Source organism: Neodiprion virginianus, chromosome 2, assembly GCF_021901495.1.
Source record: "Neodiprion virginianus isolate iyNeoVirg1 chromosome 2, iyNeoVirg1.1, whole genome shotgun sequence".
NCBI classification, from domain to species: Eukaryota; Metazoa; Arthropoda; class Insecta; order Hymenoptera; family Diprionidae; genus Neodiprion; species Neodiprion virginianus.
The window spans coordinates 14,693,344-14,705,816 of record NC_060878.1 but is presented as its reverse complement, the minus strand read 5'-3'; the positions used below and the strand labels follow the sequence as shown (position 1 = coordinate 14,705,816).

Genomic DNA, 12,473 nt, shown 5'->3' with positions numbered 1-12,473 from the left:
AGTTGATATATTCATGATGTGCCGATGAAGCGCTATTTTGGGCCTTACAAATTTCGGTGAAAAATTAGGGAGTCTGATACATTTTTAACGTACAAAATTACAGGGTGTCCAGTAGTCCTGGAAATCCTTGAAGTCCTGAAAATATCCTCTGAATCATGACTCCTTGGAAACGTCCTGAAATTATTCTTCTGTCCTGGACATTCATACGATTACAATATTGTTCGATGATTTATTTCCTTATGAATTTATTTGCTCTTGTCTGTACTTTAATTTCCCATTAATTTCGTAAAATTTGAAAGGCTTTAATGAATTCAGACATTCTAAGCTTATTCCGAAGTAATTAGAGTCGTTATTACGCTTAACATTTTTCAGCTATCCCACGCAATTATTTTCTCTTCATAACTTGAGGGAGCTTCGAAAAAATAATATGCTATCGGTTCTAAAAACCTGCTGCGAGCTAAATGAAATCGATTCTCTTCGAGACCATATCTTATATACATCGATGCGCTTACACACAATTAAAACATTGTTGTTAAAATATGAATCGTATTGTTATGTATAAAAAATCGGTTCAAATAGAACAAGTTTTTTTTCACTACGGTCAACAAAAAAAGATTATACAGAGTTACATTCTGGAGGCTACTAGTCCTGGAAGTTCTATGTGCGGATGTTAGTGGACACTTCACAACAGAGGCGAGTCAGATTTTGCTATAAATATTTCTAATTTTTGGCAGCTGCACGTAACTCGTAGCTTTCGCGGTCATTATATCTACCTTGCTTGAAAATACTGTGCTCAAGTTTTAACTAAGAGAGTCGGGAAGGAGATTACAGAAGGCATATAATAATACGAGTGGCTAATTGCAAGTGTAAGGGTGTTGTTTGTTGAGCGTTAAAAACATACGAACACGCTAATCGGGGGCGCTTTACCCCATTGCGCGTAATGAAGTTTTTCTAATTATTAATCTTGTTACGAGCATCAAACACGACCGTGAGTGTGAATATATTTTTTATTAACGCGTTTTATATAGCCGGCACGTGGGTAATTTAATTAACGCGGTGCACTTGCGAAAGTGCGTACTCTATGCCGAGGTTCGAATACTTATATGTAATGTAACACGGTGGAGAAGACGTGAAATCTTTTTCATTTTTCGTCAATTGTTTCCGCTATGACAACGTGCAGATTTGCTAGATTTTGAATTGAATTTTAGGTCTTTATATCACCTAACTTCACATGCCAGCTGGATTTTTACATATTGAAAATTTCTCTTTACGAAATGTCAAACATTACTCGGTTCGATTGAATTCAATGCGATCAGTGAGCTGAAATGCACGTTATTCTGCCATCGCTGCTAATTTAAAATCGACTTCTTGAAAACCCACATTTATTTGCGATAATGTGATTTGAAAAAAATTAAAAAAGCTTTTACGGCTTTTTCTAAATCAACCTCTGATTCCAAAAGTTGTACCATTTTTTCGCAGAACGAGATTTGAGGAATAAAATTTCGTGAAATATCGCAAAAATTTTTACGAGGAAACAGGATCCAAGTCGTAAAGTAAAGTTATTTGAAACAACAGCTCTAAAAATTGAATAAACCGGTTGAAGTATCCGTACTATAAATCTGTCTAGTTTCAATTTTTCAAGAATTCTCATCGACTGGTAGCGAATCATCTCTGATTTCTCATTGTTAAAGGTAGAATGCTCTTTTATCGTAACAGTTGGATCGGATTGTGAATATTGCCGGTGACTGTTGATGAAGTATTTACGCGAATTACGGTTTTATCGCGGCTATAACAAGAGAATATACGAATACAAAGCTTTTCGCTATACCACATAACACCGTTAGTTTCTGAGATTATACATATTTTATTCATTGCCGTTTATCAAGGCCAATCAATCTGACATTACGATCAATCATCACCCTGTCTACGTTATAAATTATTAACTGCAACCGACAGCATCGAATGCATATTTAACGATCGCATTATACGAAAAGAAATTTTTTTTATTAGCTCAGGATCAGATTAAATTAAATGTAATCGATTAAATTAAATGTGCAGCGTATTCATAGTTGGAATTTGTTCCCGTCAGAATCTATTATACTAATTGATAGAAATAAGAACCTAACATGGAAGAGAAAAAAAAAAATTAATGAAACTTAAATAATACATTTGTAAGCGATTTAGCTAATCTGGTGTAATTTTCTGTCTAGTAAACACGAACTTGGGCTTATAAATTTTCCTTACAAGCAAAATGTTTCCATCAATGTCTATCGTTACTCTGGAACTCTCAGCCCTACAAATCGTGCATAATATTTTCTGTACACGTGAAAATCGTTTCTACGACGGGCTCAATATCGGCGCATTATTTCACAAGTATTGTCATGTCTAACAAATGTTCACGAATCACTGGTTCAGTAGATCCTAGCAGGCAGCACGACATTGTCCAGGTTCAAAGCTATTTGATATTTTCTGAAAGATATTTGTCACTTCGAGCACAAGGAGTGGAGATAATATCGGAACGCATTTCACCATTGCTCGCAGAAGAATTCAACCCGTCGCTGTCGTCTTACCACGAGTGAACTACTTTGTAACTTGGAATATTATACTTTCGCTTATTCGGGTAATATAGAAATCTCGGTCGCAACGAATGCGTGAAATGAAAAGATTTATAAATTAGTCCATTCTAGCGAGCTGTTTCGATATACAAGCTTAACAAGCTACTCGATGCTTCTTAAAATTGCAATGAAATTACGTTGGATTATCTGCACTTATGACATGATTTTAAATAGTTGTACGGATACGGTACGTGAGCACTGACCATGAGAAAAATTCATGACGCTCAGACGTGTTGATTGGGTTGTGTCTGTCGACAGGTTTCAACCGAGGGCCATTCACTTGAATATTGTATGAACGATTTTAATTCGAGTGATTACTAGTGACTTTTATCTTATTATGTGATTTTCATCGATTTTCAATATACCATGCGGTTTCCTATGCCCCTCTAATTTCCAACAATTTCCGAGCGCTCTGGGCGATTTTCAATGATTTCCGGATCGGAGAGAATTACAGGAAATCCCTTACAATGCTGTGAAATCGTTGGACATTAATGTAAATCATTTGGTTTGGAAATCAATAAAGGAATAGATATCAATAGAACATGAATAAATTCAAATCATTTGTCGTTTATCGTCAGCCTCACAACGATTTCCGTGATTTCCGACGCCTTCCACACGATCTCTTCAACGGCATCGCGTTATTTAAAGTGATTCGCAATGTTGCCCAATGATTTTAGTTATCTAGATTCATCCCTCGTAATTTCAAAGAAGATTTCAGTCACTGAGGTTTCTTTGATTTACAATTTCACTTCCGACTATTAAATTTATGACTTCCTTCGGTGAATGGCCTCTCGGGTTCAACAATTTCCATACTAGATAATAAAAATTCTGATACAGCACGATAGCATTTCGAGTTGATCATAATTGCGATGATTGCGTTATACGAAATCATACCCATGTAGGTCAGGGTGGTAAAATCGATGACACGGACGATCCGGCGAGCCAGATAAAGAGAAAGAAAGACCGTAGACGGTTCAGAACATGCGTACACCCTTATGTAACTCGGTGTTCTGCGGTATCATACGCCCATAAGCATCCGAATACACACGTACGTAGGAAATCATAGGTGTGGGTGGCAGCGTGGCAGAGCTCCGGCTGACGACCATATACCCGAAATTACTTGAGCCGGGTTATGCGCCATTTCTATAACTACTGACGATGAGGGTAGTTTAAGCCACGCAAGCACCGGCCGTTCTTGCATGCCGAGCTGGAGGCTCTACGTGGGGTTTGTACGCGTGTCGATCCGAGGCCGTTGCAGCAGCACCCTTGCGGGGAGGAAAAGGATTGGTCGTGCCAAAGTGGAAGAAGCCAGGAACTGAAAAATGTTTGGTAAGAGACTATGGTCAATTTATTACCAAGGAACGGATCCCTCCAGGGCGTAAGTACATACACACATGATACGTAGCGAAAGAGCGGCCTTGTCGACCTTCGGGCGCCGCGCCGCGAAAACTGGCGAAAAGACCCGAAGTTCTCCCGACGCGGGAATCGATAATATCCGAACGTTTTCCGTGCAGCTAAAGTCGGTGCGACTCTAAGATTGCCCGCCCGCAGCGCTCGCGTCGCCGAGGGCCCAAGATTTTAGGTCGCGCGAAATGACGAGGTGAATACGCGGTCTAACCGCGAGAAATGCGATGTTGCTTTACACCCTGAAACGCTCCTAGTTTCTCTCGGGAATACACGAGAGGGTAGCGAAAAAAGAGAAAGAGGGTGAGAAAGGGAGGCACAGTCAATGGCGTCGAAGACCGTCTAGTCCGCGAGACACGTGACGCGCGCACGCGTTTAGGGGTTGTTGTTGCCACGACAAAGTCTTCTTTGTCAACGTCTTTCGCCCATCCGTCCGTCCGTCGTTCGCAAATGGCGGAAGCGTTGCCATACCCGATCGAACGAGCACCGCACTTTATCGCTTCCGTTCTAATAACGCTCGACGCCGATATGCCCCGAGGGCTCGTTTTTAACCTCAACTGCACGAGGAAACTACGAAAAAAATGTTTACACCGCTTACGTATTTAAAGTTTCGTTCATTTTGCTGTTCCGTTTTTCACCCTTAGTCTCTTTTTCCCTACACGCCTTGCCGCGTCCAGGATCCGCAGCAACAGTTTTGCATTCAAATTTATGGCCTGAAAGAATTTATAACCAGTTTCAAACCGGCGTAAAGTTGGCTTTCAGTCCATTCCACGACAAACAATACACACACACACGCACCCACAGACACCTATTATACGTAATATCTGATGCTAATGGTATGTACACGTATATATACATGGGCAAAATTTTCAATGCCATCATCGGATTGCTGGCATTATACGTATACTATTAGTAATGGCGACGGTATTGAGAGAACGAGTTATGATAGTACTGCTCTTATATAATAATATTTGAATTTTCACGTCATTTTATATGCCGTTGTACGTATGAATGTATGATATACTGGGAAAAAAAACAATCCTGTATATACGAAAATAATTCCAACTGGGTGGTCCAAAAAAAAATTGATCCTTTTTTTAAACACCAGTTCATGCACACTCTATTTGAGATCGATGTAAGTAGTAGGTGCGTTACCATTGTAATAGAACAAGCTGTATATTTCTTCCTTCGATATTCCAAAGGTCAAAGTGAAGTAGTGGTTTACAATCGAATTCGAGCACCGTTTACTATAATGCATATTGAATAGAAAGGTCGAAGAAAAGACGCGGAAGACCTAATTGGTCATGAATAACGCATAACAAGTATAACTGGAGAATAAAAAGTTGGAATTCTTTCCCGAAAGCTGTGAATGAGCGCTCAGAAAAGGTAGTAAAAAATCTGAGAAGCCTGAAAGACACAATAATGTATTGTGAAGTGAGGTAATATATTACCATTCACGGATGAATTAAGAGGGTTCGAATCGATATAAAGGTATATAGACATGCTTGTACATGTAGAGTTGACAATTTACGAGCTTCCAGAGCGAGATTCATTTAGACACGCAGAGGAAATGTTCTTCTCGCCCCCTTTTAAAAAGACAGAGATAGAGAGCGGAATAAGGTAATATCGAGGCAGAGGTTAGCAAAACTCCTTCCGGCTGTCAAGTTCAATCCAATTGGGTAGCGAAGCCCCGAGCTCTTCTCCTGACTCAATCACTCACTTGTCCTACTCTAACCCTTTTGTGTGCTTTGTCAAGAGCAACGTTGTAACTCCCGCGTCCCGTTCATACTGCCATCCACATGCGAGTTCTTCTCGTCTTACACGAGATGAAAACACACCGCTTAGGTCTATTTGACGGAATCTTACCACCGCTTTTCCCAATCCCCATGCATACCCGTGAACACACAGGAATACGGTAAGGAAAAGTGTGTTTCAAGTGCAGGCATGTTGAGTAATGTGTATGTGAGACGTAGGTATAACGATGTACTGTATACGTGATAAAGTTTCCGACAAAGGCAAAGTACGGATTTCTCTTCGGCATGAAGAGCGTTAGCGAACAGTTTTATTAAACCCGTGGGAACAAAGACTGGAAGAAAATAACCAAATACAGCTCGGTGACTCGGGCCGAGATGCAGGGTAGTTTCTTACCCGAGGCAAAGATCTGCCAAGGACAGGAACGGGCCGAGGCCAAAGAGAACAAGAGAGCTGAGCTACGAAGTCGGGACTGTACACTACGATATACCTATATATGGGGTGAGAAAGAGAGTCAGAAAAAGACGTCGAGGGCCGAGGAGAAAGAGGGAAAGCCGAGGGAGAATTTGGCGTCTGAAGGTTTTTCCGATATTTCTTCGCGAGGTTCTCCTGTCGTGAATTGGCCAATTCTCAATTATTAATGCTGCGTTAAATCGCGATAACGGAGGAGGACCCACTGCCATGGCTTTCTACTTCGGAGTAAGAGGTTTGGGGCATCGGTACCCGTAAAAGTAGGTGTAGTTGTCACGATTAAGACTCCCTCTTTAAAATATCATCACTCGTTGTAAGGATTATGATACATCGTTACAAGCCTGTCGTTGCTCAGGGCACACATCCATTTTGAGACATTGTGATACACGTACACAAAATAATGTATAATCTATTCCGTCCCCATCCTCATCCTCCTCTCTCCGTACTCTACGATGTTGAAAATTTATTCTTATATACCTACCAATGATTCACCGATAAAAGTGAGAGACGTATGTTTTTCTTCCGGTTGATCAAACGCCTAAACGGGGAAAGATTTTAGGATTTTGCTTGAATGCGGGTTGTACGTCGAGTATATACCTATAGGTATGTGGGTATACATAAATGGATTAAATGTGGAAGGATATACGTGCCCTTGCATTTTTATTGATCCACTAAAGGTAAGTGCTGAAATTTTATAGTTCACAAGAGGGCGGAAAGCGGCTGGTAAGATTTCGTAAATTTATTACCTCCATTATTTTTCACCTCGAGCCTCGTATAATACGGATTGTTTTAACATCCCGAAGTAAAACAATCGCCAAATCAATTTTATCCCCCGGTCTCGACTCGGCTCGTAGCTTACCGAACTTTGCTGAAAAAAAGCAAGCAGAGAAGTATAAAAACGGGGGGACAGGGAAGAGAAAAAGAAGGAGATCTGTAGAAGTTCCGTTCGAATTAAAGTAAATTCCTTCGATCTTGGGACCGAAGCTCGCTCGTTGGCTTGTGACCCGTCAGCAGGATTTCGCCCTCGCTCCTCGCCCCTTCCGTCGATCGTAAAATTAATTTTGGAAAGCCAGTTGAAGTGAGCAGGTCGTAAGCCGAAGCTTAGGCAAGAATTTCCATGATCCAGTGAAGCCAATCGGGAGAGTTGTAATACGTATACCTATCCTGCACCTACCCATCTCCCGTCTTTGCTGCCGCCATGCCGTCAAGAAAGCGCGACCAACAGTCGTGACGAATACACGAGGAAAGGTGAACTCTGTGCGACGCGGTAACCTGTTTACTTTGATCCCACGAGTGATCTAAGATTTGATCCCGCAAATCGGTTCGTTCGACTTTGCAGTTGGCATGCAGAAGCGACGAGCGTCTGCTCGCCATCATCGTCATCTCCATTTCGGCAAGTCTGACGATATTAAAGAAATGCTCCTACAGCTAAAGTAGTAGTAACTAGAATTAGATAGCTGACTAAAGGAATGCGTACGTGGAAATTTACCGGTTAGAAAATGTGCCGAACTCCTCTCGTGCAATCGTTTTAATAATAAAGATATACGGCAAGAGTATGCTATGAGTTCTTTTCACGAAGCACGAAATTGAGGTTAGGGTCGCGTAATATCAGATTTGTTTAAGACAGCGCATGCGTGCAGTTCAGAAAAGACCACTTATAACTCCTATGTTATAGAACCGAAATAAAACTGCAATTGCGTTTAACCTAGGGACGGCCATTTTAATTCTGTGCTAAATGGGGATGTTCCTACCGAATTTCGTAAACAAAAAAACAATGGTTTCCTCCATATCGTGAACGTATAATGGTCGGAGCCAAAATTACACGCCAAATTCTTTTTATCTAAGAATATAGATAATTTTTATATCAAATATATGATTAATATGTTCTCATTTCCAAGAATTTAGCCCACCAAAATTACTCGTTTGTGTGTACGTTTGTTGAAAAAAGAAGCCGGTATCGTTGGTTCTTGAGGTAAAAGAATCGCTGCGTTTCACACTAACCAAAGGCGAGCCCATTTCAGCTTCACATTCCAATAATGCGAAAGGTTATCAGGCATCGCGAAGCAGTCGCCAGCAATTTCTGTTCCATTTTATTATACTTACTCGCTACGGCATTACAAGGGTAGAGGGAAAAAAACACGGGCTCGATAATCGCTCGGATAAGTATCTCCAGCCGTTACTTACACAAAGATTGTATGTATAAACTTAAGCCTGCACGTTTACCTTTTCTTTTTTCTCCTCTCGTCGATCACATGAATTTATAATTTTCTGATAACAAAAAATACTGTAACCAGAATTCCTACTCATGTTCATAGAACTTTAATTTTTTGTTCGCCGTAGACAATCGAGAGGTTTTCAGTGGGACGATCGAGTGTCTCCGAAGTGCATGTTGCGGGTTTTACGGCTTGACTGATATCGCATTTTTTATTGATGTTCGACGGTTGATTGACTCCGGGAATCGCGGAAGCAGAGCCATCCTGCTTCCTAATTAGTGTAACGCGGCAACGGTTAAAGTAGGATGGATAGGCAGGCATGGTGCATTAGACAGTTAGTCAGTACTAATGCAGCTATGAAACCCTGTTGAAATGGGTCAATAGTTAAAAAATAGCAGAAAAATACATATATATAGTATGTACATATACGTATGTACATAGTATGTTATCGTAATGAAGTTTGTAACGTTATCGTAACGATTCATGCTAAAGAAAAGCTGTTATTTCGCGATTTCGGAATTGTCTGAAATTCAGTAAACCGTAATAAAATCAAACACACATATTTCGAAATCTTAGTTCTTTAAACAATCGTTGTAAAATAAAAAAAATGGTGATTTTTTCTCCAATGTTTTATTACAATAACGTTACTAACTTCAACCTAGTTATATTTATGTACCTATGATTTAAAAATAGATAGGAAATGGTGCGACACATTCGCGACACATTATGAATCAATAAAATTTGCAAACTGCGCGTAGGTTTTTCATGTGTATATAATGCTCAACAAATTATTTATATTCACGTACATTGTACAAGCGTTACACCACCCTTATAAAATAATTCCATGAATTTTCAAATACTTTATCATATTAATTGGGTGAAAAATTTTAATCTTCGTCGTGTAATATCAATGTACCAGAATACTTGGAATATTACCTATAATGCTCGCAGAATGTCACTTTCTCAGTTCAGACATTCCTCATGCTGTTACTGCGTTTCCATCGCGGTAAAAAACTTTTGGCGATCTTGATTTTCGCCATTGAGACTGCGGCGCCTGTGCAAGAAAAACGTACGTCTGAGCCGATTGACTTATATGTTCCACTGAAAAGGTCTTCAATTAACTATAACAATGGGTAAGACGGTTTTCTACAAGCAACAAAAAATGAAGGGAATTACTCCCCTTATAACAACGGCTTACCTCTGGTCTCAGAAGTTTGTTGATGCAGGATATTCTGCTGTTCATTATTTCAATCTCGAGACGCTCTTTCCACAACTGTTGAAAGCATTCGAGGAACAGCTTATGGTCAATAGTAATTTGTTTAGAATTCTTATTGTAGTTTTTGGTTCATTCTACCTAAGCGTAAAACTAAAACGTACCGTTCTCTTGGCCTTTTCTTGAAACACGTCAGTTTGCTTCAACTGAAATCAATTTTATTAATATTTTAATGCGTATTCACACCTTATGTAACAGACTTTCCACAAATTCATACAGAGTGTACAACTAACGTGTTTGTGAATGCAGTTATAAGCTGGCCTGATATCCAATATACTCTCTTTTCGAGGCAGTTTCTGCAAAAGTTTCAACATTCAAAACACGAAGACACGGGGTTTTTTTTACCCTCGTTGTGTTTTTCCTTATTTTTACCAAATTACTGACATTACCAGTGTCCTCTTGTAACTCTTGGGAAAGATTTTCATTCCTACGCATCGCACGTAAGCTCTGAAAACAATTATTGTATCAGGAACCATTGCGATTGTCGACGCCCCCTAACTTCCAGATTCTCGGTAAAGCCCCGAACCATAAGATCAGGAAGTTATACGGAGAGTTGCACGTGCCAAAATCTCCGGTTAATCAGACTTCGTGATTTTCGACCGGTGTGAAGTTTATCGTATAATCAAGCTATTACCTCTGTAGACAATGACTAATTAGCGCGTTATGGAATAAATTCGAATTCCCAAACGTCTCTGTACTTATTTCCGCCCGTGCTGCCCTTTCTTCGGATCCGTGGGAGGAAATAGACTGAGAACGAGTGACGGGGGCGAGAAGAGAGATAGAGAGGAGAGGGGGATGAGAGGAAACGGAAAGGGAAAGGAATGGGAAGGGAAGAGCAGAGCTTTTCTCCGCCGTAAACTTCAATTCAAAGTAACTGTTATCTGATAATTATAAAGTTGCGTCGTTACTTAGGGCGAACCAGTACCTCCACAATAGATGCCAAAACATTCGAAAAGTTTCACTTCAAACGTGAGTAATTAGCATACTGGGTGACCGTAAGCTGTAACTCAACGTTAGCAGGCGAAAGGAAAAATAAAAAAATCGAGAAACTTTTAACAAAGTAGTAAACGCCATATTCTTTCGAAATTATTCTTGGATTCGCATCGACGTTTCGATTTGTTTGAATATCATTTATTCAGATTTGAAAATCAGTACTCACGATCATTGCCGAAGCGATTAAGAGGACGGCAAACATGCATATGAGGAATGTTATCATTCCACATGGAGGATCCAGGTGAAAAAGATAACGAAGATCGTTGTCCCGGGACTTCAGCTGGTATGACTGGAAAATAGTGAATTCAATACAAGAATGGGCGTTCAAAACTGTATGAATTAAGAAGAAAAGGCCAAGCGCTGAATCGTGACACGGTGTGAAAGGTGTGGAGTTATCATGGAAATGAACTGGCTCGGCTTGAAATTCATAGGAGCCTCGATTTAATCTTCGTCGAGTCGTGACGCAATGCGACTTGATGTGAATTACTTGGTCACGACACGAGAAAGTGATTACCGTGGGGTAGCAATATGAATGTAAGTGTTACACCTTGTGTTATCGAGTGTCGTAAAACGCGGAGCGAGGAACGTCGATTTCTTGGAAGACGGTTGTAGGCCCTTTTTCGGAAATCACGCTTGACCCTTTTCCAAACCCCTCGAAGATTCTTATCCTTTCCCGAAATAACGTGTTTGCATTGCGAAATGCTCCGAAAGTACGTCGCATCGTGACCATCGTGTGTCTTTCGAGCTTTTACAAGAAGGCTTTTGCAGCAAACCTCGTGCCCTTTTGTCACCGCCATTTATCGGACAGGTTTATTACGCTAACGGGTGTATTTTTACAGTGTTCACACTCCCCAGATCACTACTGAGATAATATTATGCCAACCCGCCCGACACGGTTATTCGCATTTATCTATTCATATTAGAAGATTAAAACTAACGACGAAAGCTCGAGTTGTAAATCGAGATTAACACGAACCCTTAACCCATGGTGGCAATGGCCATGGGCCGCCGTTAACCTTCGTTAAGGAAAGATAACGCGCTTTTTTTATCTGATACGGGAAATGGACACGAGTTTTCTAAACACGGTTATTTTCCGCGGCATTTATTAGATCGCACATCTGCCTATACTGATATAATCACACTGTTTATTTTTTCTGTGACGTGTGGTTTTTTTTTTTTTTTCTTATCTTTCTTTATTACATATTGCGCCAATTTTACCAGAGAATCCAAGCTGTACGGTGACGAGTAGCAAAACGTAATCCCTGTCGCATCCATTTTCCCGATCACTTTTACTCGTTAATCACTTACTAATTTTTACCTATCGCTCGTGAATTCACACGATATATTCTTTTTCACGACGAATGCCAAAACGCAACACTTCAATTGTCCATATACCTATACGGATAATTCCACTCGCGGTTTTTACTGCGCACGCAATCTTTCAACTTTCATTCATTCGTCCATTAGTAACGTACCATTAGGGGTTCGCATAATGGTTGCGGAAATTCAGCTTCATTTCAAGAGTATAATCATTTTCAAGAAGGCACAAATAACCAATGGGGTGAAATTTTCGGCGAGACGGTCATTCTTCACCCTGCAGTCTTGGTGCTACTCGATCGAAGCTACGGCGATTTTCAAATTTTATCGATAATGGATAGTAAATTTGAAACGACATTTGTGACCGAAACCTTTTAGAAAACAATGCTGATTTTATACAGCAAGGATTAAAAATTAACACGATAAATTTGAATA

At 40.2% G+C, this 12,473-nt stretch overlaps 1 protein-coding gene across 1 annotated transcript; it reads right to left on the bottom strand.

Moving 5' to 3' along the window:
• Positions 1–9,434: 9,434 nt before the first annotated feature.
• LOC124296963 (uncharacterized) lies at positions 9,435–10,407 on the bottom strand. Its single transcript, XM_046747466.1, has 6 exons — positions 10,363–10,407; positions 10,113–10,175; positions 9,962–10,024; positions 9,833–9,874; positions 9,654–9,728; positions 9,435–9,509 (listed from the first exon to the last, which is right to left on the bottom strand). Exons 2-6 carry the CDS (start codon positions 10,161–10,163, stop codon positions 9,435–9,437), a joined length of 306 nt encoding a protein of 101 aa, XP_046603422.1. The 5' UTR covers positions 10,164–10,175; positions 10,363–10,407.
• Between the last annotated feature and the right edge of the window lie 2,066 nt (positions 10,408–12,473).

Coding starts and splice junctions, on each gene's coding strand:
- LOC124296963 (XM_046747466.1), bottom strand. CDS start 10,163: ATGCGTAGGAATGAAAATCTTTCCCAAGAGTTACAAGAGGACACTGGT. Junction 10,025..10,112: donor TACAAGAGGACACTGGTAAT/GTCAGTAATTTG, acceptor AAACTTTTGCAG/AAACTGCCTCGAAAAGAGAG. Junction 9,729..9,832: donor AAGAAAAGGCCAAGAGAACG/GTACGTTTTAGT, acceptor TGCTTTCAACAG/TTGTGGAAAGAGCGTCTCGA.